Below are 25,558 nucleotides of genomic sequence, written 5' to 3'. Positions count from 1 at the left end.
ATAGTCCATGTTAGTTACGCCAATGGCATGGAAAATACATTTTAAACATACATTAATGTCAATTCTGTTCTCTGCCATCACAATAGATACTAAAAAAATATTTTTGTCAAATTGCCAATTAGCTTAATAATAGAATATACGTACAAAATTGCCCCTTTCAGAGCCCCTCCTGGCTACACCACTGGTCCATCACCCGAAAGGCTTTGGGGTTTTTCATATTTTGACATGTAGAATCTAACAAAAATAGTCCGGTTGAAAACCCCGTGTAACACCATCGTGACCTTCCCTTGTCAGCTCTCAGCCATCAACGGCTGTAGTACACTAGTCAAAGTAATCATCTTACATTTTTCCAAAATAACGTTAAATCTGCTCACCGAGCAATTGGAATGCTAAGGACGAGTTCGTTGAAGAGTAGTAAAATTACTAAAAGAAGTTGTAACTCTTTAATACAATAAAGTGTTGATGAACTTGGTAATTTTGGCGACCACCGCAGCTATTCTTTCAACAGCTATTATGCCAAACGACTGTATGCCAAACGGCATTATGCCAAACGGGGTAGACCCGATCTTGCATCCTTCTCGATATTACCGGCGATGTATACTTTGTACAGACTTCAAAGGCACGTTATTGGTTTGTATTTCGCTGAGTCAGCTGTGTTGTTCCTTCGGTAGAAGGGCCATCAAATAACCCTGGTAATGAATTTGGTAACTGTGTAGAGTCTCCTTGTACCATATTGAAGCATTCTACAATTATTATTAACTTTATTAGGGAGATGTGACTGGTTCATCTCCGCCCCAAGAGATTGACTACATACTTAATGGACGACCCCTAAAGGAGATCTACTGTTTCGGCACAAATTATAACTACGTCGCATAATCATGTATCCAAAAAATCTTACATTGTTAATCGCTCTTAAGTTGGAGTTTGTATAAATCTTCCTACATATACTTACCGTCATCAATCAATCGTTGACTAACTACATCTACAATCTTACGATGACAACATAAGCTAATCCAGCGTGACGACCGGTATTATACCCGGTGCCAAGGGTCCGGCATTGTTCACAATACCGATTGGTCCATTGCCATTGGCAGCCAACGGTAAAGCGGCTAGTACCATTCCATTTCCATTGGAGGCGACGCCAGCAACATTGACAACGTTCACTCCCAATGGGGCCGGGCCACCTCCGCCCAACCCATTCACCATGGTCACGTGCGAAACGGTGGGATTCCGCAGCTCTGGTCCTACGAACATCTGATGGTACAGGTGACCGATTTTCGGCAGTTTCTTTTGCATTGTATTCCGCAATGGGTTCGTGTATTGGGGCGGGGGCCGGGACGTTTGCGGATCTCGCCAGTGGAAACCGGTAGGGTCACACACGAACAGTACCGGCGAGGGCACGTGATCCTTCATGTAGTTCCAGACGCACTCTTTGAGCACATAGATGATCTAGGGAAAAGTTTTTTGTGAGAATCGATAATGTTTGAGGCTTATATTAATTTAGCGCCGCTACTTACCTCATTAGCATCCAGGTACGGGAGGACGATGTGCAGATAGCTAAGTGGAGGTGGAAGTAACTGCCCGAGCGCCAACAATTCCAGCAGTTTCGTTGTCACAAACATCAGTTCCGTTTTGTGACCGTTCATCGTTTCGGCAGATTTCGATCGCCACTGGTGCAGGACCGAAGCGCACAGAGCTCTTAGCAGAACGGAACTGTAGCAGAGAGCAGGTCGATAGCAAGCTATCAGCCCAAGGATGGACCACAGGATGGGGCAGTTGCGGAACATTCTTCGAATCTGGAGATCTCGTTCCATGGTCACCTTGGTGAACTCTTCCTCCGGCCAGGGAAGACCGTTGTACATTACATCTGGCGATACCAGTTCCACCAAAAGCAAGGAAACGTAGCTGAAGCCGTCGATTGTGTTTTGGTGCTCGGAATCTTGGCAGCATGCCACAATGGCGCTGATCAGGCGATCCTGCATGTGCGTTTGGGGACCTTCGGCTATTTTAGCCGGTTGCTTCGGACCATGCCCAATGACGCCCGCATGGAGTACCGTTGCTCGAGAGGCGTTCATTGCCACCCCTTGCTTCTGATTCAACTTTATCAGAAGTTCATCGGGTTTGCCGTAATCCACCGTGTCATGTTCCATTTGCGAACCGAACAAGTGCCCGTGCAGGTATAGAGCACCCTCGAGAATGTCCCTCAAGGCTGCAGTTCGGGCCGCTTTCCTTGTAGCACTGTGCCTGGACAGTAGCTGATAGCACCGGTACAGGTTCGCTTCGTCCTCGGAAGCCAAATTTTCTCCACTGGCTGTCTGTTCTAAGCAGAAGAAGAAATACCGTACGGTTAGCTGCGATAGTTTCAGAGTTTCTGACATGTTCATAACGCAGGCCTTGGAATTGAGCTCCATGCAGTCAATCAGCTTGGCTAGCATGTGGATTTGCTCCCGGGTGCAAAAGCTAGGCGGGTGAATGGCAGTGCTTGGACCTTCACCAGTATCCGTCGGTTCCGTCCCTCCATCTTCGCGCTTCACTTTTTTTGTTTCGGTCTGTATAATGAGTTTTGGTAAAAAAAAATAAATGTTATTTTCAAGAGCGGTCTCACTGGATTTGTTTTGTTAAATGTTTTTTTTATAAGCATACTTTATTACCAAAAAAAATTGCAGCAATTAGAAGAAACTCTTAAAATAATTCTTAGAAGTATATTTTGAGTAAACCATGTAGAAGAGCTCAATGAAAATAAAAAAAATGCACAGGATATTTGGAGAAACTCTTGAAAAATTCTTTGGAAGAAATTATATAGAAATTCCGGAAGGCAGGTTTTGAAGAAGCTCGGAAGATTTATCAGAGGAATATGAAATGGTATTAGTTTATGTATCCCAGAAGTAATTATTGGAGAAATTCCGTAACTAATTCCAGGAAGATTCCCTGTAAGGGAATTTCCAAAAGGAATTCTTGTGGGATGTTGTGACGGAAATTCTAAAAAAAAGTCCTGAGGTAAACCTTAAAAAAATTCCTAGTCCAATTCCCTAAGAAATTCTTAAGTCATTCCTGTAATAATTCATGGAATATGCAAAAAACTTCGACGAATTTCTGAAGATATTCTAGGAGTAATCTCTGAAGAAACACTTAAAAAACAAGAAGTTAACTTAAGTTCTTCCTGAAGGAATGTCAAGAGAAATTCATAAATAATCATTGGAGAACCTGAAGAGATTTCAGGAGGAAGGTTTGGAAAAGTTCCATGAAGCAACCTTAGGAAAATTCCTGAAAGAACACCGGAAGTGATTTTTTTGGCAGAATCCTTGAGAAAACCATTGACAAAATTCCTGGAGAAATTTCTTGTGGATTTCCACAAGAATCTACCGAAGTTGCTCCAGTTGAAATCCCTGAAGAGTCTCCTAGAGGTATCCATGGAGAATTTTTTGGATTAGTTAATGGAGAAATGTCTAGAAGAATCCATGGAGGAATTCCTGGAGAAATCCCTTAAGGAATTCCCGGAGAAATTTCTCGGAGGAATTCCTGGAAGAACGCAGGTAACAATTTGAAGCTGCTCAAACGCTTTTATAGCTAATTCAATTCAGCCTTTGTTTGCACAAAAGCTGTTCATAGTCTGCATTCACTGTTGTTCAGCTATTAAACATCTAATTCTGGCGATTTTATTCAGCCTTAAGCTTAATTGAAGCTATATAGAAGGCTGAATAAAGGTCTAGCATGCGCTTATTCAGGCCTCTTTCAATAACCATAATTCTATTTTTAGAACAGATGGCAACCTTCGAAAGCTTAACGATCGCTTGTTCATCCATTATTCAAAAATTAACCAAAAAAAATTAAAAAGTATTTACAGGTTTATAGTTTTGGGTTTAATCAACGCAACTAACAGTTTCAAAACACATAGTGTAGAAAAGTGCTGGAATTTAAAGATGAAGATTAGTAGATATGTGCCATTGAGATTTGAACTGGGAATCGCTGATTTATAATCACTTACCTTGACATCTGCTCCACATGAGTCTGTGTGAACATCATCAACAGCAAGGGACTAACATATTGTTTTGTCTGAATAAGGGCTATTTTTAAGGCTGCATTGAGGCTGAAGAAGTGATAACAGCGCTATGCAAACACGCTTGAGTTAGCTGTCAAAGTGTGTTGTGATTTTTGTTTCAAAATAAAATCCTCGGTAATTTTTAATTTCTGCTATTCAATTGTTTTCAACGCAAGTTGGTAATGATTTCGATTTCGTACAGTTAATTAAAAATGCTACGAAGAAATCTGCGTCATCGAGTGTAGTGTTCTATCTTGTTGTTACACAAGGTCATCGATGCCGGATTCAGGATTTTTTTTGACAAATGATAGGCCCATGTGCGTTTACAGCATGTCTGCTTCGGGATGTGAAAACTTTGTTGTTCGATGAAACAGTTTTATAATAATTAATTTAGTATTGGACCCAATGTAGGTATATATTTCGGAATGTATATTTTTATTAACATACAGGTGAACAATTTTTCGACAATGGCTGTTGATTTGATTAACCCTCCAATACCCAACCCCGCCTTTAGACGGGGTACACTTTGGAATTTTGTGTATTTTTTCGTAGCTCGGAAATTAAAATGATTTTATTTTTGGCTTAAACCTTGACTCATAACACGCATATAAGAAAAGTTTTTTATGATTTTTGAAACTTTTTTGTATTATTGAAAATTGTTTGAAAAAGTGTATTCTTATATAACCTACAAATGCCTGGGATTCATTTAACGTGTATTATAAAAAATCGTACCTTTTATATTTTTCTACGATCAACCTATCACAGAAGAAGAGCCTGATGGTATTGAAATGATTTCAAATCTGTTTTTCCGTTAGTTACACGGGAAATAAAAAATGTTCCAGAAAAAAAATGAAAAATTCATATTTTCAAAAGTATAGTAAAAACTCAAATTTTTATTATTGTCAAAAATCAGTAACCAGAAGAGGCTTCAAGAAAAAATTGAAAAGGATAGGGATGTTCAAAAATAAAAATAATAAAAATCAAAAACCAAAATTCATAAATTTGCGAAGAAAAATAAATCATTGCCCAAACCGTGTTTAGAATGATTTTAGATAACGAAAAATAATATTTAGATCGAAAACAAAAATTTGGGTATTAGAGGGTTAAAGCTTCAAATAACCTCTAATCAATATCATTCAGGTTGGCTGAACAAAAGTTAAAACTGTAGATGAAAAATAGTTTGTTCAACTCAATATTCAGCTTTGAGTATACTGCTGAATAAGAGGGTTTAATAAGCTTTTCTTCAAATTATTGTTCAGCTGTCACGGTGTTCAGCCTTGTACACCATTGATCAGCCAATATTCAGCAAATACTCTTGCTGTTCAGCTTTCATTGTTACTTGGGAATCCCTGGAAGAATTTCTGGGGAAAGTCCTGAAGGTATTTCTGCAAGAATCCTTGGTGGAATTCCTAGAAAAATTCTTCCAGGAATTCCTGTGGAAATCCCGAGAAGAATTCGTGAAGGAATGCCTATAGATATTCCTGAAGAAATTCCTGGTGGAATCTCTAGAGGAATTTCTGGAATAATCCCTTGAGAAATTCCTGGAGGAATCCGTATAAGAATTCCTGGAGAAATTCTTAGAGATATTCTCGGAGGAATCCCTGGAAAAAATCATGGAGGAATTCTCGGAGGAATTCCTGGAGAAATCCATGGAGGAATCCCTAGAGAAATTCCTGGTGGAATCAATAGAGGAATTCCTGGAGGAATGCCTAGAGGAATACCTGGACTAATTCTTAGATGAATACATAGGGGATCCCTTGGGGAACTTATGGAGTAATCTCTGGAGAAATTACTGGAGGAATCTCTGGAGGATTTTCTGTAGGAATCCATGGAAGAATTCCTGGAGAACTCCCTGGAGGAAATGCTGAAGAAATCCCTAGAAGAATTCCTGAAGGAATCTCTAGAAAATTCGCGGAGGAATTCCTGGATGAATACCTGGAGGAATACCTGAGGAATCCCAAGGAGAATTAATGAAGGAATCACAAGAGAAATTCCAGGAGAAATCCATGGAGGAATTTCTGTTGGAAACTCTGAAGGAACTTCTGGCGGCATTCCTTGAAAAAATTCCTGGAGGAATTCGTGGAGTAATTCCAGGAGGAATCCATGGAGGATTTTTTAGAGAAATTCCTGTTTCAATTGGTCGGGGTTCTGCTAAACCGCACCAAGTGCCAAAAACTTTATTCCGAGATATTTTACTTTGAAGTCTTATCGTGTACTAGTTTATCGCGGACGATTAATTTTAATTTTTTTTTTCGCTCTCATGCGATTAACAGTGTCCAATAAGTAAACCGAAATTAAATATACAAGTGAATCATTATAAATTATCGATATAGTTGGATTTTATTATAACATATGAAGCACTCAGTTCGCTCTGGCTGAACAAAAATTGAAAAACATGGTTCTTGGTTCGGTATGGTTGGATGTGTTTCGTAGTTTTCAACAACACAAGTATAATTGGAGACAAATGATGTTTACCATCACCGTGCATGTTGGAATCCATGTCACAAGTGTTTATGGGAAGGGTTCGTATGTATTGAATCAAGGTTCTCACGTGTTCATACATAGATCCTAATGATCGAAGAAAACCATGAATTCGCTCTGCCAAAGCGCACCAAGTTGCTCCCGTTTGGTGCACCTTTGGTGATCAAGTTCACAGTTCAATGCGTGAAGTGTTCACCAGAAATCACCATCTTTTCAGATGTACATTGACCTGCTGACGTTTTTCTGCAATATAAAAATAATCACAGAATCTAAAAGTTGTTTGATTTCCATCATCATCGGGATTCGAACTCTTGCCTTCTGAGTGGTAATCTAGTGTGCTACCACTAGGTCATCTTCACTTCTTGAAGGAATGGTGATAAACTTGAATCAAGTAATGTGCAGTTTTTCTGACGGGGTTTGATGGCGATAATGTCATTTTCTGAACAACTAAAGCGCACCAAGTCCACCTGAGTTGTTCACACAGTATCAGATTAAATTAAATCGTTTTTTTTTATTACGGCTTCTGTGTGGTTTGATAAACATATTATATAACAAGCTAATGCAAGTATTTATTGCATGTAAATGCCTTTACTTCATGTCTAAATGTGATTTTCAGATAAACAGTACTTAGTGCGGTGTGGCTGGATAAAATTTGAAAGAAAATAGATCAACGCCACCGGAGCAATATTTAATTTTAATTAATCAATTGCTGCCCAATTTCACTGGCCTCTATTTCTGTGAGTTGCTTGGAATGGATAAATTGTAAAAATATAGAAGGAAGTTGAAAAAATATAGTCTTATATCTGAAAAATGAATTTCCTCTGATGACGTGCGTTGGTTTATGGTTCGCTCTGGCTGAACAAAATTACAGTTTTTCATGTCCATCCAAAGAAAATTTTTGATCTAAGATTTTCAAGGGACTGTTCAAATTACTTGATATTTTTATGGTAGAGAGGTAATGATTATTTGAGTCCTCTGGTGTAAAAAAGTCAATTAGGGAAAAAATGGCACTTGGTGCGGTTTAGCAGAACCCCGACCAATTCAATTTCAAATGTTGGCTTCGTGGCCGTGCGGTAAGTGTTACCAAGCATTTAGCCGTACCAAGTCAAGAAGTGTGGGTTCGATTCCCGCTTCAGTCCGGAAAACTTTTCGCCAAAAACGTATTTCGACTGTGCTACTGGGCGTTGCATGCTAGTCCGTTGTCTAGTGTGGTGTTTCCTTCCTTGAATTCTCGGAGGAATCCCTGGAACAATTCCTGGAGGAAATCCTGGATATTTCCATGTAGGAATTCCTGAAGGAATTTCTGGAGAAATCCATGGAGGAATCCCTAGAGGAATTCCTGGAGGAATCCGTAGAAGAATTCCTGAAGGAATCCCTAAAGAAATACTGGAGGCAATCTTCAAGGCATTCTTGCAGGAATCCCTGAAGGAATTCCAGGAATAATTCTCGTATGAATTCCTGGAGATATCCCTGGATTATTTCCTGGAGGATTTTTTGGAAGAATTCCTAGAGGAATTCTTGGAGATCTATAGAGGATTTCCTGGAGGAATCTCTAGAGGAACTCCTGGAGGAGTCTCTATAGGAATTACTTGGAGGAATTCCTGAAGGAATTCCCGGATGAATCTGGAGGAATACCTGGGTGAACCCAAGGGGAATTCATGGAGGAATCTCTGGAGAAACTCCTGTAAGAATCCCTGAAAGAATACCTGGAGGAATCCCTAATGGAATACTGGAGGAAATTGTTGAGGAATTTCTGGAGGAATCCGTAGAGGGATTCCTCGATGAATCCCTGGGGCAATCTCTGGAGGAATCCCTGGAGCAAAGTTGAAGGAATCCCTGGAGCAATTCCTGAAGCAATCCCTAAGGAATTGCTCAGGAGCAATTCATGAAAGAATTTTTGGAGGAATCCCTGGTGCAATTCCAGGAGAAATCTCTAGAGGTAAAAATGCAGGAAGCCTTGGAGTAATTTCTGCAGGAATCCTTAGTAAAATTGAAGGAGGAATCCTCGGACAAAATTGCTGGAGGAATTATTTGTAGAATTCCAAGCGGAATATCTGATGAAATTTCAGAAAGAAAACCTGGTGAGATTCCAGTATGAACTCCTCATGGAATTATTGGAAGAGTCTTCTAAGAAACTACAGGAGAAAACCTGGGTGGAATTTTAAGATAAATCATAAAAGCAATCCCTGATGGAATTTAATTGAGAATCCTCAAAGAAATTCTTGGAGAATTCCATGCAGCAATTGCTGAATTTATGGAGGGATAATTAGAGTGTGTTTAAGAAAAACATTAAAGTTTTTCTTTCACATTTTTTTACTGAGCACATATTTTCACCGCATAGTCCAACTAGTTAGGTACCTAAGACATTGATTGAAGTAAATTAGGACTTGCTTAAAAGTAAGACTAGAGTCTTACAATAGTCTGATCGACTATTGGGTGAACTGATAAGGCAAACCAATCTTTTTCGGTCGTTAAAAAGGCATGTAAGATATTTGATCAAAAATCGACCTTCAATTGCAAATAAAATCGTTATGTGCCAAAAAATTCAAATGAATCAAAAATGCATAGAAATTTACCTTTACTTCCTCCGACGCCATAGTGTCCCTCGGTTGCTGCGGCAACGGGATCTTCTCCTGATTCATCAACATCTCCCAGATGGCCATCAATCTCACGAGCAGCTCCTGCAACATTTGTACACAGTTTGTCTTCTTCAGGTGTACATTGAACGAATCCCGCTCCAGCTTGACGATCTCCACCAAATTCCTCAGAATGTTCCAATTATCGCGACTCCGACCCGGAGTCAGCAGCATCTTTTCCAGAGCAATTTCGAACCCGGGCTTGATCCGAGGCAGTTCGGGTGAACCGTGTGGGCCTCCGAGCAATCGTACCAGACCGTTCAGGTGAGGTTTGCTGGCGTTTGTGGAGGTTCCCGAAGATTCGGCCAGCAGGTGGGCGATCGATTGATGGAGAAAGTAGGACGATTTCAGACTAGCCAGCAGTATCAAGCGAACGGCACTTTGCTGTAGAAGCGCACAGTCACTGAGGCACGATTGCCACAGCAACTCTTTGGAGGTGTCCTTGACGGCATCCTCTAGGAGAGGGCAGGTCCGCTTTTCGAGGACGATTGCTTCCAGCTCGACAAAAAGCATTTCTAGCAGTTCCTGACACCAGGAAAACTTTTCCGCAATGCGAGGTAGAGTCAGCAGTACTTCGATGGAGGCTTTTTTGATTTTAAGGAGCAATCCGGTGATGATGTGAATCACGTTGGTCGTGCTGTAGTTGTTCGGCCAAAATTTGCTTTGGGTTTTGATGAGTTGGAGATGACTGTCCGTATCTGCAATAAAGAATTAATTAGTCTTTGAGACTTGATATCTTATGGGGGAGTTCAGGGAAACATGAAGAACCATACAAAATGTTCAAAGTCAGTACCGTAAATTCTGGTCAAATTGATCAGAAGGGTGAAATTGATCATCGTGTCACTCAATTTTATTTCTTCCTAATAAAGCACAAATATCAATGCAACTTGTAGTGAATGAACGTTGTTTGTCGTATTTATTGCCGAAATGTGTTTCGTGAAGTTTTTGGCGTTTGGGAATGATCATTTCTTTGAAAATGTTGTAAAATTCCAAAATCAAGTACAGTGCAGTATTGACAAACATCCATAAACTTATATTCGGATTCAGGGAGCTCTAATTTATTATGTAGAGTTGGTTTGAGAACTAATAATAATCGCATTGGCACAGATTATTTAAGACATTCCTCCAGGAACTAAACACGGAATTACTTCAGAAGTTCCTCGAAGAATCGTCAGGGCAAGAACCAGTGGCATTTGGACTCGGGTGCAACCAGACACATGACCCGGGACCTGGAGCTGCTGAAAGACGTGCGTCGTGAAAACGGAATCGTTGTAGCTGCGAACAAGGAAACGATGAAAATCGAAGCGTTTGGTACTGCTACCCTTCATCCAGTATGTCAGGATAGTGACGACGGAATTTCAGTTCATAACGTGCAGTACATTCCGGATCTGTCTGTTCTTCTGTCGGTGGTTGAGATTGTCAAAAAAGGCTACAAGGTGGCGTTCCAATCGAGCGGATGTGAAATCTTCAACATGGAAGGTAAGCTAGTGGCAACCGGAATAATCGAGAGTGACTTGTTCAAGCTGGCGCAGTCGGAAGCAGCTGGTAAAGTAATGTTGAGCTCCGCTTGTGCATCGCTAGACACTTGGCATAAGCGGATGGGGCGACTTAACTACAACAGTGTGAAGAAACTGGCTGACGGTGTGGCGTGTGGAATGCGAATTTCAAATGAGAACCATGGTGATTGTACCGTGTGTCCAATGGGGAAGCAGACACGAATTCCATTCAGCAAGAGCAGATCAAGAGCAGAAGAGCTACTAGAAGTGATCCATTCGGACGTAGCGGGACCAATGGAGGTACCATCACCGTCAGGAAGCCGTTGTTATGTGTCCTTTATTGATGATCGATCCCGCCGGATGTTCGTGTTTTTTTTGAAGACCAAATCTGAAGAAGAGATCCTTGCTCGGTTCAAGGAATTCCACGCTCAGGCGGAGCGTCAGAGCGGTCAGAAGATCAAGATCTTGAGGACCGATAATGGTAAGGAGTATATGAATAAAGGATTTCAAAGCTTCTTGAGACAGATGGGAATACGACATCAAACCACCAACGATTATACGCCGGAACAAAATGGTCTGGCGGAGCGTGCAATTAGGACGATTGCTGAGCGGGCACGCTGTATGTTATTTGAAGCTAACCTTCCAAAATCGTTCTGGGCGGAGGCAACGGCAGCGGCGGTGTACCTCGTTAACCGCTCTCCCACTCGCGGTCATGGATTGACTCCAGAAGAGGTCTGGAGCGGAAGGAAGCCCGATATCTCCCATGTCAGGGTATTTGGAATGAAGGCTATGGTGCAAGTGCCCAAACAAAAGCGACGGAAGTGGGATCCGAAATCAAGACCGTGTGTATTGACCGGATTTGAGGAGGAGACGAAAGGCTACCGTTTATACGATCCAAATACGAAATGGAGTCGATTCACACCAATAAAACATGGACGTTGGTTGATCTCCCTCCAGGACGGAAGGCTGTAGGAAGCAAGTGGATGTACAAAATCAAGCGACACATCAACGGTGAGATTGTACGATTCAAGGCCCGCTTAGTTGCCCAAGGATATAGCCAACAATACGGAGCAGGCTACGACGAAGTATTTGCTCCAGTGGGACAGCAAACCACTTTTCGGACGCTAATGGCAGTCGCTGCGAAGAAAAACATGACTGTGAAGCAATATGATATCAAGACCGGATTTCTGTATGGCGAACTTGAGGAGGAGATATATATGCGACAGCCATGTGGATTTGAACAGAAGGGAAGCGAAAACAAGGTGTGTCGGTTACGTCGGAGCTTGTATGGTCTGAAGCAAGCGGCTAGAGCGTGGAATCAGAGACTACACGAAGAACTAGAACGGCAGCAATTTCAGCGATGTCTATCCGATCCGTGCTTGTACCGGAAGCAGCTCAAAGACCGATGGTGTTACGTGCTTGTTTATGTTGACGACCTGGTTGTGGTGAGCGAAGATCCGAAGATGATCGAAGCACTTGTCATAAGCCTGAAGAAATCATTTCACATCATATCCGATATAACCTTGGAATGGAAGTCGAAAAGGATCGTCATGGTGATTACTTCTTGAGTCAGCGAAAGTACATTCGAGAGGTGATCAAAACAAGCGGTTTGATAGATGCCAAAGTTTCGAAGACTCCCTTGGATCCCGGATATGTCAAGAACGTAAGCGACGGAACCCCTTTAGCAAGCAACAGCGAATACCAGAAGTTGATCGGGAAAGTTTTGTACATAGCTGTGAATACTAGGCCCGACATTTCGACAGCTGTATCCATCCTGAGCAGGAAAACAAATCGTCCAACGCAAGAGGATTGGAACGAGCTTAAACGTGTAGTACGGTATCTCAAGGGGACAATCAACTATCGACTTCGACTGAGCAAAAAAAGGGAGACCATCATCGGTTATTCGGATGCAGACTGGGCAGAAAATCGAGATGACCGGAAATCGCATAGTGGGTTCGCGTTCAAGGTGAATGGAGGAACGGTAAGCTGGGCATGCCGCAAACAAACTTGTGTAGCTTTATCAACAGCGGAGGCAGAGTTTATCGCATTAGCTGAGGCGGCACAGGAAGCTGTATGGTTGAAACTCCCACTGCAAGAGCTGAATGATGGACAGAGAGTAGTCATTAATGAAGATAACCAAAGTTGTCTGAAAATTATAGAAGGAGAGAAACTAAAGAGGAAAATGAAGCACATTGCAACAAAGTTCCACTTTACAAAAGATCTTATTCAAAAACAAGAAATGGAGTGTGTCTACTGCCCATCTGAAGCTAGTCACTCTTTACAAGAAATCTCTGGAGAAATTGCTGGAGGAATCGCTCGAGAAAACCGTTGAGGAATCCCTACAGGAATTAATGTAGGAATTACTGGAGGAATCTCTGGAGAAAAATCGATGAGGGATTCCTGTAGGAATCCTAGGAGGAATTCTTGGAGGAATCCCAGGATTCTTGAAGGATTGATTAGTGGAGGAATCCTAGGTAGATTTCCTGTAGGAATTTCTGAAGAAGCTCCTAGAAGTATCCATGGAATTCCTAGAGGAATCTCAGGAGAATTTTTTGGAGAAGTCTCAGGATGAATTCTTGGAGAAATCCCAGGAGAGAGTCCTGGAGGAATCCCAGTAGTAAATCCCCGGAGGAATCCCGGACGTAATGGCCCAGATGTTATGTATGGAGCAATTCTTAAAAACATAGCTTTATTTGATATTGATTTATTTTTAAACATGAAGATTAATAGTATGTATTATCAATAACTGACAAAGGAATGTTCGATCGCGAGCAGTTTAAAAACAAATTTTTGCTTAATGGATGGAATTTGATCAAATTCAACGTTTTACACAATTATACCAAACGACCGTTATGCCAAACGGCATTAGGTCAAACAGAGTATTTAAAAATAAAATCAAAATATTGCAACCTATTGCTGAAAGAGCTTTGTGATTAACTTTCAAATATCTAACTAAATAAGGTAAATGTTCAGTTGAAATTATATCAACTATTTTCATCTGATTAATATTGGAACGACTCTTTTGGATTTTGGAACACATGGATATTTTATTCCCTGAACTCTTAGGTGCTCCCCGATTTACAAGTCAAAAATGTAAATAATTCCCCGGCATTCCCTGACTTTCAATTTTTTTTTCCGGTTATCGATACCCTGGATAATTTGATAGCTACAAGTACAAATTAAATACAAATACTCACAATTTTCCAGGAACACCATTGCCAAAGCCTGAGCCAAAACGTCCGAATGCTTGGACAGATGTAGCAGGTACGGCACGACCAATTTGTTCATCGTTTCCTTCTCGCAGATTTCCTTCAGCGACTGGCGCAAATCCTTCTCGTTCGCTGCGGCCAGATAGCTCAAAACTTCCACCTCGGAGTCCACCTGATCGTACTCGCCGGTGAAGCGCTTCAAGCCACAGTAAAGCATCTTGGAGATGACTTTCGATGGGAAGCATCCTCCCAGCCGGGCCACAACCCAATCAAAGTGTGGCGAATACTGAGCAAAGGTGTTCAAAAGGCCCGTGATGCAAGCGTCCACTTCTTGCTCGTCCAACTTGCTGAAACAGAGCGCCGTCAGGCCCACCAGGCAACGGATGGCATTGCAACCCAGCCACAGATTGCACGACGTCCGGATGTCTAGCTGGCGCCTTCTGCTGTTCTTGTCACAGATCTCACCCAGCAAACGCAGGCACCACGAAGAGATGAGCGGCGACCAAGCCGGAGGCCCGTTCGTGACCAACCGTTCCAACGTCTCATGTATTTCCTGGATTGCGTCGTCGTCTTGGGATGCATCTTGATTGTTCTTCTGAAAATTAAAAAAAAAAAATACTTGTCCGTGCCAAAAAAAAGTTTCGTTGTCGGTGCCTTGCGATCATATTGGCATCCCAAAGTAACCAATCCTTACCTCGACATTGATCAGATACAGCTTGACGGCCCCGTTGAACACCAGCGAGAAGTACTCGAAAACAGCATCCCGCGTCGACGGTAAATCCTCCAGCAGGTGCAAACTGCACTTGACCAGGGCGCTCGAATCTTTGAGCGGAATGCCCTTGTAAAGGTGCGAAACGCTCGTCACGAAATACTGCAGCTCCGCGAGGACCGGTTGTTTGATCATCGTTACCAGCGTTTTCGGCTCCACCGGTTATCGTGTTTCCGCCCGTCTAACAGTGGAAATTCCGGGGAAAACTAAGGGAAATTGTGAAAATTATGTCCCTTGTTTACATGCGAATGGATCGGTTTTCTCCGCGTAAGCGTTTTTGCGTGTGTGGCGATTTGACGTTTACATACAAATTTATCCGCACGTTTCTTTTGCTCGCTTGTTTTGCAAAAGGCGCCAACGGAAAGAAGGGGCACGGATTTAGGGTTCATTCAAATATTACGTAACGCAACCCCCTCCCGACCCCCTCCCTACCCTACGTAACAGCTTTAGTATGGAAATTTTTAAATTTTTGTATGAATTGTAACACTATGTCAGACCCCTTCCCTACCCCTGTTGCGCTACGTAATATTTGAACAAGCCCTTAGGAGAACAAGTTTGACGAGGGGTGCTCTATGGGGCTCTGCATTGTTTTGATTCTGAATGGGATTTTGACTTTTACTGGCCTTGTTGTTTACAAACTTTATGTAAGAGTGAAAGAGAGCGGATGATTTTTGTGCAGAGCCCCATTTGGTGCGCTCAGATATTTAGCACGTTCAAAAAAATCGACACAGTTGAATTGGGTTGTTTGGATTACACTACGCGCGCAATGCACGAATGTTCGTTCAAACAACATCGTTCACTATTCGCGCGAACTGTTCGAGGTTCTGTAAGTACGAACTTACAAACTGTTAGCCCATTGTTGCGATACGTGATATGGCTAGGGACGCGACTCGTAACTACGGTTTAAAATATAACTTTATTACTAAAAGTAAAACGAGTTAAAAACGTGTATGCACGCGAGCCGCCAATCGCAATTGTAATTGGGTCCTAAAATGTTTAATGAAATCTTGTTTTTATTTGATGACACGAAAGAGCATATTGCTGCAACTATTTTAGCAATTTTTCCCGCTCAAATAACGGCTACATCATATTTAAACTTTAATTTAAAAATTGGGTCCATAAATGAACCTTGACACTTTTGATCTTGTTTGACGTTCGCTTAATCGACAAAAACACCACAGGGCTTTTAGTTTTTACACCGGGGTTGTTCCTATCTGAAATTTTGGAAGGGACACGGAAAGCAAAATACACCCAAAATTTAAGTTGAAGCCAAGGAATGTGCCAAAATCTAAAAAAATGTTTTTTGGACTTAAACAAAAGAAAAACATTGAAAAATTGAGTAAACATGTGTTTTTAGCCTAAACTTAAGCGTTTGGCATTAAAATCGGGACAGGCCTTTAGGACCCTATTGATGATAATGGTGGCCAACAATGGAATGACGAATGCCAAAACTTCCCATAACATCTGTCACAAGCTGACGGCTTTCAGCGTAAAAGCACAGACAAACAGACGTCACACTCCCATCGTTGTCCATCGACTACCTTTTTAACGGTTGATTCGAAAATATGGTAGGTGGCCAATCCGCCACCCGCAGCGCTCGCATCGTTTTTGTTCGTGTTTGACGTTTGCTCACTACCGCCATCTGTTGGCGCGTCGGCCAAACACACCGATTTTAGTATTGGGCGTACATGTCCTCGTGACTATGAATTTGATCGAGATTTGTTCTAAGTGTTACGTCTGTTTGTCTGTGGTAAAAGCCTTGGTGGTTGTTTCGGTTGCGTCCGTTATTGGGATAGGGTTGTCCTCCCAACACCTCCCCTGTTAATAAAGGCTGTACGGTTCGTACCTCACAGGCCGCCTTCGGATTCTTGAAGACTGTCGAGTAGGAATCGGTGGTTGCTGTTAGAAATCCTTTATAAGAGAGATTCGCGGAAGCTGACATTTCTGTCAAAGTGTGAGCCAATCGAGCAGCGAGAGCTGTCAAAGTGTGAGCCAAACGAACATGCGTTATGTTTGTTTTGAACTTTTCTTGAGGAGTAATGTAATCCGCTTGAAATTATTCCGGTAAAAGTAATTTTGCATGAAGCAAAAAAATGAAATGTTTTACTTTTTTGAATTTTTGTCAATGCAATTTTTAGTTTTTGATTTTTTCGGCTGTTTATTAGTTTTGATATGTAGCTCAAAGATCTATAGCGAAACAAAATACACTTTATAGCAATGAGGAAGTCATGTCCGTGTTACAATATTATTCTCGACGCCGTGCAAAATCAGCACTGCTGGTCTGTTGTCAAATCATTCCATTTTACTTCCGCTTATCTCTCTATAAAGGATCACTAGTTGCTGTGTGTTGCTTTGGGGAGTTCGTTGACGACGTTGAATCGGTTGCAGATTATCAAGTAGCGCAGCCGGCAGCGGTTTAGGCTGACTGCTTTCATCTTCGGTGTACGTTATGGTACTTCGAAGACCCCAACTGTCCAGGGTTATTGAGAGCGGAACTTGGGTGTTTGCTGGTGCACTGATGTTTCGCGCGCTGCCTTCAGACTCATAGCGCGACCGCATTTGATTACAGTGGGATCGTATTAGATTCTGCTTCGATGTTAGCCAAACATTGTACATGACGCTACCGATACGCTCGATCACTCTTCCAGGCTGCCAAGTCCACGTGTTTGGGCCCATTCACAAATTTCATAACGCTAGAGGGGGTGGGTGGGTGTCCTAAGGATGTTATGGCCCATACAAAAACTCAATAATGTTCATACAAAAAGCGTTACAAGGGGGTGGGTGGGTGTCCAAAATGGTCAATTTTTGCGTTATGAAATAAATGAATGAGCCCTTTGCTGAGTAGACTTTAGTCCAGACGAAATCGTGAGGATGGTAGTCGCGAGCTTTCGTTCCATGCTTCCGATTGAACTGCTTCTCTTGTTCATATGTTGACTCATTGTACGGTGTTGGTGGCCGGAGCAGTTCCAAAGATGTTCGTATCGGCCTACCGTACAGTAATTCACCAGGAGATTTTCCATCCAGAGCACTGCGACAAGGAGTTGATCTGTAGCAAAGCAGAAAACTATCGATGGCTTCGTCGAGGGCTTCCCCCCCGGCGATGATTTTTTTTGAGGGTCCTTTTAAATGTATCGACAAACCGCTCTGCAAGTCCATTGGACTGCGGGTGATATGGAGCAGTTTTGAGGTGGATGATTCCATTTGCTGCGCAGTATGCTTCGAACTTGTCACTGGTTAGCTGAGTTTCGTTATCGGTAATTAACGTTTCCGGCTGTCCGTATCTTGCAAAGATTCCACGGAGAATTCGCAAGGTTGTTGCTATAGTGATGTCCATCGTTCGAACTACTTCCGGCCACTTTGTGAAGGAATCGACCAGAATCAAAAAGTAGCTCCCATCCGGTGAAATCCAAATGCAGACGCTGCCACGGCTTTGCTGGTTTGGGCCAGGATCCCAGGTTCGTTTTTCGATCCGTCTTGGCTACGCTTGTGCACTCGTTGCAGGAACGGACAAACTTGGACACATCGTCGTCTATATTCGGCCAATAAACATACTGACGAGATACGGACCGCATACGTTCGACGCCAGGGTGCCCCTTGTGCAGTTGATCGAGCACTTTCTTGCGACAGACTGATGGGATGACTAGTCTTTCACCATAGGTACATGAGGCATCCAGCAACAATGGAAAGACATTCACGACGTAAATAAAATTGCTCGATAGCTGGATCAGCTAATTTTTTTTATTCGATGGCCAACCTTCATTGACGTACCGTATGGCTCGAAATAAGCAGTCGTCTCTTTTGGTTGCCCCTTGAATGACCTTGGACGAAAGAGGGAAAGCTTGCATTGATTCATTGATGGTCGTTCGAACGCTGTGTTCCAACTCTAGAGAGGCAATAACATTCTTCTTCGGGCCGCACGTGGCTATTGATTAGTCTTGATAGTACGTCCGCGTGACCGAAGCTGTCGGTGGAGACATAGCAAATTTCGAAGTCGTAGAGAAGAAGCGTAAGGGCCCACCGCTGGAGCCTGTTGGCTGTGTAGGTGGGAATGCCCTTTTCCGAACCGAAAATTTGTAATAACGGCTTGTGATCGGTTTCCAGGGTAAATTTCCTACCGAACAACATCCGGTGGAACCGAGTCACGGCGAACACTAGTGCCAGGCCTTCTTTCTCTACTTGGCTGTAATTTGTTTCAGCAGCAGTCAAGCTACGGGACACATGGTAGATGGCTTTCACAGATCCGTCAGGGAATCTATGCGCAATGCGGGCTCCCAGCCGACGGATGAAACATCTGCTGAATCAATGATGTCCACTGATGGGTTGTAATGGGTGAGCAATAATGGCGATTTAAGTAGCTCTCGGAAACGGTTGAATGACTTCTGGCAGGCGGGCGACCAATCGAATTTGGTGTCTACCTTCAAGAGCTCGTCCATCGGTTGTCGAAGAGTGCGCATCTCCTTAACATACTTCCCATAGTAATTAATTGCACCTAAATCAGGTTTGATGCCGTCTCCATTCAAAACTTGGCCCAGATACTTCACTTGACGCATACTGAAGGTACATTTTTCAATGCGCACCGTGAAGCCAATTTCCTGTAAGGGCCCATTCACAAATTTCATAACGCTAGAGGGGATGGGTGGGTGTCCTAGTGATGTTACGGCCCATACAAAAATTGAATAACATTCATACAAAAAGCGTTACAAGGGGTTGGGTGGGTACCCAAAATGGCCAATTTCTGCGTTATGAAATAAATGAATGAACCCTAAGCGAGCGAGAACTTTTTGGAGATTTTGTTGATGTTCTGCTTTGGTGCGTCCTCCGACCAGAACGTCATCTAAATAACCAACAGTGAACTTGAGTCCAGCGAGCATTGTGTCCATTATTTGTTGAAAGGCCCCCGGGGCCGATTTCACACAGGGTGATAGTCTGGTGAACTGATATAGGCCTTTGAGGGTGTTAATGGTCAGAAGCTGCTGACTTGCCTCGTCGACAGGAACCTGGAGATAAGCGTCGGCTAAATCAATGTGGCTGAAATACCGACAATTGGCCATCTTCGTGAAAATATCCTGGGGTAATGGAAGAGGATAGCAGCTTGGTTCTAACGCAGAATTCAGGCCTGTTGAGGAATCGGCGCATATCCGAACCGCCCCATTCGGTTTACGGACGACAACTATTGGGGCCGCCCAGTCGGAGAAGTTGACCTTTTTCAGAATTCCCAAACTCTCCAACCGATGAAGTTCCTCCTCCACCACGATCTCCATGCTGTACGCAACCGGTCGTTTGGGTCGAAACACCGGTTTTGGAGTTTCCTTCAGCACCAACTGGACAGGAGTTTTGCTGTAAAGGCCCAATTTTGTGGTGAACACGTTTGGAAACTGAGCACGAAGATCGGCAACTTCTTGGGTTTCCTCAATGGTCACTTGGTTGCAGAACGACGTTATTGATTGGTTCCACAATCCAAACATATCCATGAGATCAATCCCCAAAATGTCAAGCTGGACGTTAGGAGCGGCAACGTAGCACTTACCCTGTTTCGTGACGTTGTTTAGGGTGATGCCACACTTCAACTCCGAGACAAGATCCAGAGGCTCTCCGGACGCTGTTCTTGCTTGACACGTTGCAGTTTTCGTTTGCGGTCGACCAAGCTTGATCCACGAACGGTGAGAAATGATCGACACATCGGATCCCGTGTCCAGTTGCAGCCGGAGAGGAACACCATTAAGCATGACGTTGATGAACTTCCGCCCCTGGCTGATGTTTCGGACTGTCACTGTTTTCGTCGACTGTTTCCGCTGATTTTTCTTGTTCTTCGTACTTGGCTTTTTCGAACTAGGTGCGCTGGATGAGTACTTCGATGAGAAACAAGAGCAGTACCCTTCTTTGTGGCCCTGTTTCCCGCAGTCACGACACTTGTGATCGCGGAACCGACAATCCTTGCAGAAATGCATCCCGCCACAGGACCAGCAGGGGGTTTAGGTTGATCTCAAGAAGGGCTGTTGCTGTTAGACCGGTATGGCTTGTTTCGCTTGTTGCGGGTTACAAAATTCACTGTCGACGGATTCTCCACAAGCATGGTGTCCTGTTCGAGGTTCACCAGGCTGTTGCACTGTTCAACCACTTGTTGGAGAGTGAGATCCTCTGCTTCATTCAGTTTGTTGATAAGCCGCATTCGGATGTCTGCATCTTGCTTCGATTTGAGTCCACAAACAAACGTCAAACACTTGAATTGTTCTTCGGTCAACTCTGACAACTTGAAATCGACGCATGATTTATTCACCTTGCATGAATAGGCGAGATAATCTTCACTGTCTTCTTTGGTTGTTTGTAGACAGTTATAGCGTCGCCGAAAGATGGAAATGGTGGCACCGAAGAGCGCCTTTAGCTTTTCAACAGTCTCGGTGAAAGTGAATTCCCGAGTAGTTTTCAGCAAGATAAAACTGTTATAACGCTCGTGATCCGGTGGGCTGAGCTTGCGTAGAAGTAAACGCACTTTCACGGCGTCATCCAACTTGGACGCGTCTCGATCAAAAAGATCACTATAGCGAGAGAACCATGCGTCGAATGTGTTACCGCTTTCCTTGTTGTACACGAATTCGTAACTACGGTTTAAAATATAACTTTATGGGGACACGGGAGACCGTGTTATTTTCCCTATCTTTTGTCTCACTCTAACAATTATCATCAAAACTTTGCCGAAGCAAATCTCGAGTTTTAGTGAACCGATGAAGCTGAAAATTTAATCGATTGTGCACCACATATATAGAATATAGTGATAAATTTTTCACATCCCTATATTGAGTGGTACTTGAGATCTGCTTCTTCAAATGGATAGGATGATTATAATGACGTCCCGTGCGGCCTTATTACTAAAAAGTATAACGAATTAAAAACTTGTATGCACGCGAGCCGCCGATCACAATTGTAATTGATGATGATGGTGGCCAACAATGGAATGACGAATGCCGAAACTTCCCATAACATCTGTCATAAGCTGACGGCTGTCAGCGTAAGAGCCTTGGTGGTTGTTTCGGTTGCGTCCGTTATTGGGATAGGGTTGTCCTCCCAACACCCATATATTACACAGTTCGAACAAGCACGTCAGTTCCATGACTGATAGTCGTAGCAACCAATTGAGCTCTCGCCGAGTGGTGTCACGAACACATGCGCAAATTTGCTGGTTGAAAATACTGCCATTTGATTTTGCTGGAAACAGCTGATCTTTGTTTATATTTTCAACCAGCACTCTTCAAGTAGTGTTGGTGACATGTAAAGTGTATGTACACGAGCGCAGAAACCACTATGTGTGTTTCTCAAAATGTCACTACAGTGCAGATTCGCTCGTTGGGTGTCCACTACATGGAAATACTCGATGGTTGGATGTTCGCTGGTTGAAAAAAAAATCTAACTAAAAAACACTCGAATGTCAGGCGAAGATGTCAAACTATCTTTGATGTCTGACTACCGTCGCATTGAAATTTCCATACATAGAACAAATGTGTATTTCTGAGGAATTGTTGAAGGTATTCCTATAGTCCTATCAGATACGGTCTAAAACATCTGGTTGCGAACAAAAGTTCTCCGTGAAGGAATCTCTGGCGAAATCGTTGTATTGATCACTGTGAAGATTATCTTGAATTAACTTCTGGTAAAATCATTGGAGGAATGTTAAAAAAGACCCTGGAGATTGTCGTATCCTGTAAAGGATGTTAAGCATCCTCTACCGGACCGTCGCAACACGTCCGTTGCTCTTAACTATAACCGATTGACTGACTAAATTTTTTTCCGGTGATCGATGCATAGTCAGGCTTTCGATAGAAGAGTGCATGGTGACGTCACGGAAAATTCTCCTTCTCTGTCTTGTTTAGATTTTTTTTTATATGGAGTTGACATTCACTGCTGGAATTCTTGACATTTTTTTTATATGGAGTTTCGAGGTTAGGTCAAGCGTGCAACGATCTATCGGCTCTGTGTTTCTCGCGCACACACTCTCTCGTTCTGTTCTTCACCGAGTGAAAGAGACGGCTTCTTCCAACCCAATGTATACACAGATTTAATCGACTCTCCCGCTGAAGCCTTTACCTAGCGTGATGCCCAACCGAACGCAGCCAAGAGCGTAACTATTGAAAAGGTCCTATTTTTAAAATGGTGATTATTGATATCATTAATGTAAGTTCAAATTTTAAATGTTCCTTGGTTATAGCTTTAATACATCAATAAACTGCCAATATAATATAGAGTTATGAATCCATTACCACAGAGATGTCTCTGGAGGAGCCTTTGGAGAAATTCTCTTCCAATACCATTGGTTTCATTATCAATCTGACCAAGACGAATTAATATTGCTGTGTGCGTTTGAAATGCAAATATCAAATGCGGGAACACCAAATGCGGTAAGATTTTCAACAAGGAAGGCGAAGTCAAAATTTAATTTTTTTCGCTAAGTTGGCGGTAATATGCATCATGGTTGCTAAGTATCCTTTGGTTACTTTGTGTTACCGCATTTGAAGCTCAGTTAAACTGGATTTGCACGTCATACGCAAACAGCAATAATTGGTTTCCTTTCATACTACACAGCTTTCAACGGTTGCTATATGTAACGCAAGTTCGACGAACCCACGGTATACACAACAAGGTAGGCTATTCCCACGTGTAAACAACGGTTTTCAATAAAAACATGTGTCATTCCCTGGGAGGGAGAAACCAATACAAAATTTCTCTACGTCACAGTGAGCCGAGATTTTGCTGTCACGAACTGTCACTGTGAGCCCGGATCTTAAACAATGGACAAACATGATATTAGCGCGTAATTAGCCAAAGCATATTTTTGCATTTCATCAAAAGTAACAAAAATCGAATCAGATTCAATTCATGCACATTCAAAAGTAACGTCACGAGACCACCGTTTATTTTAATTGAACATAACGTATTAGAATGAGGCTCTTTTTACTGTTTTCAGTAAAACTAAAAATTAAACGCATAGAAAGCTGTGGCCCTTTTTCAATGTTTGTCCAGAAAGATCGAAGGTACACAACAAATGAAAACTAGCAATTTTCACCAAGCCTGCCTTGATTGTCGTTAGCAAACTAGAGTTATCTTGCAGTTTGGAAAAAAAATTATATCAAATTTCGTGTTTAGTATCGGTGCCTCCCTCCCAGGTCATTCCTATCGTCAAGCATGGGGCTAGAAGGATAGTAAAGGAGAGCAGGCTTTGCTTTCTCTTGTACTCGTTTGTCACGTCAAGTTTAACCATGCTCCAGAGCAGGGTAATTTTTAACCGGAGGGGAAATAACTATCGAACTGTCCAATTTTAACTAAAAGTTTAACGAATCGGTGAAACGGTTCACAGCCTTAAGGGTGAAACACAATGTAACAGCATTACGGCAAGAACAGCAAAACCAGCTAGTGATCAATAGAATAAGTTTACAGCTTAAACGGGTGTTTGGTTCTTCAGATTTGTGCTCTTGAAAATTTGAGGTTTGGCTTCGATTCATCTTCACCTTAAGTTGAAACAGTTTGGAATCATCTTCTAGGATTGCACTTAAACTTCAAAAGCACAAATCTCGCGAAAAAGCATCCAACAATAGTGCACTTTTTATTTTGGCTATGTGCAGCAGCAGAAAGCTTAAAATACGCAGATCACAAACGATTGCGGACTATTTCTCTAGTTTAGTGCTTCTGAAAACGTGAGTAGGGGCACAAGTCAGCCATTGTGACGGTCATCTTTAGATTCCGAGATGTTCCACCTTAAGATGTGATATTCAATATTATAAATCAACAATTTTAAACGGTGCAAAGAAAGTACCGGATGTGACCATTCGGACTTAGTACCCTGAAGAACCGGCTATAGATTCGTTGGATACTAAACTGTTTCAATTCTCTAAAAGTAGAGATCAAACATAATAGTTCACTAAAATGCGTTCCCATAAGCTTGACACAGATGTTAAGATTGGCCACTTTATCGTAAATTTGAGACATTCTGGGGATCCGAAAATGGTCATTTGTTGGACTAACCAAATGCAGAACAAATGGTTGTCCAATTCAAAAGTTTCTCAAATGGTTTGTTGCGTTTTTCTGATGCGTTTTTCTTAAATTTCCTTGATGTAGTGGCCACATTATATCCGATTCCGGAAATAATCTGTGACTTGAGATTTGCCTACCTCCAGGTTCACAGAAGCACAGATCCCTTTTCACATGGCCTGACCCAGTGACCCACCAAAATAAATCCGGCCGCAGGAACATTCCCGTGATCCTTTGACCACTTTTAGAAACTAGATATGTGTACGAGTATACTGACTAAAAAATGATTGAAATCCGCTAGGAATTCGCTGAGCAGTGGAAGTTTTAGTTTTTTTCTTCCACTCAGGCCTATACGGGATAAAAGGTGATAGAGAAGATAGTTTAAAAGTAAAACTCAATAAAGTACCTTTGGACAACTGCTGAAAGTGAATTGCAAAATCTACCTACTTGAGATAATTTGAGAAACCCCACAAGAAAATATTAAAATGGAAAAGGTAAAAGTATATTACGAATTGAATGAGAAATAATGCATAGGAAATGTTCAAGCCACACTTCGAAACAATTTTAAGACAATTTTTAAGAAAAACTAAATAAAATTTCTTGCAAAAATAATAAAAGTAAAACCCAAAAAAGGCAATTTTTCAATAACAGTTTCCGATGAAAAATTAAGACAACTTCCAATGCGAAATGCAAAAAACGATTTTGTTAAAATTTGTGTATATCTCATTTCTTATTTGTTCATATGGAACCCCAATTGAACGTCATAAATGACCACAGCAGGTTCGGAAGTTCAAGGGTGGTTCAAGGTCTCCATAACCGAGTAGTGTAGTTATTGAACGTGACAAACTCCAATCTTACATTTATTATAAAAGCGTATTAAATTTTCCGAGTCAGAAACAACATATGACCAC

The 25,558-nt window shown here is 42.1% G+C and overlaps 1 protein-coding gene across 1 annotated transcript; it reads right to left on the bottom strand.

Moving 5' to 3' along the window:
- Positions 1 to 873: 873 nt before the first annotated feature.
- Positions 874 to 14,928, bottom strand: LOC5568908 (integrator complex subunit 5). The gene is made up of 5 exons (XM_021837733.1): positions 14,556 to 14,928; positions 13,850 to 14,456; positions 9,097 to 9,854; positions 1,518 to 2,549; positions 874 to 1,449 (listed from the first exon to the last, which is right to left on the bottom strand). Exons 1-5 carry the CDS (start codon positions 14,763 to 14,765, stop codon positions 1,009 to 1,011), a joined length of 3,048 nt encoding a protein of 1,015 aa, XP_021693425.1. The 5' UTR covers positions 14,766 to 14,928; the 3' UTR covers positions 874 to 1,008.
- Between the last annotated feature and the right edge of the window lie 10,630 nt (positions 14,929 to 25,558).

Source organism: Aedes aegypti, chromosome 1 (genome assembly GCF_002204515.2).
Source record: "Aedes aegypti strain LVP_AGWG chromosome 1, AaegL5.0 Primary Assembly, whole genome shotgun sequence".
In the NCBI taxonomy this organism is placed as follows: domain Eukaryota; kingdom Metazoa; phylum Arthropoda; class Insecta; order Diptera; family Culicidae; genus Aedes; species Aedes aegypti.
Note: the sequence above shows the minus strand (reverse complement) of the source record. Positions and strands in the feature narration are given on the sequence as shown.

Coding starts and splice junctions, on each gene's coding strand:
- LOC5568908 (XM_021837733.1), bottom strand. CDS start 14,765: ATGATCAAACAACCGGTCCTCGCGGAGCTGCAGTATTTCGTGACGAGC. Junction 2,550..9,096: donor TGGCGTCGGAGGAAGTAAAG/GTAAATTTCTAT, acceptor CTCATTATACAG/ACCGAAACAAAAAAAGTGAA. Junction 1,450..1,517: donor CGTACCTGGATGCTAATGAG/GTAAGTAGCGGC, acceptor ACTTTTCCCTAG/ATCATCTATGTGCTCAAAGA.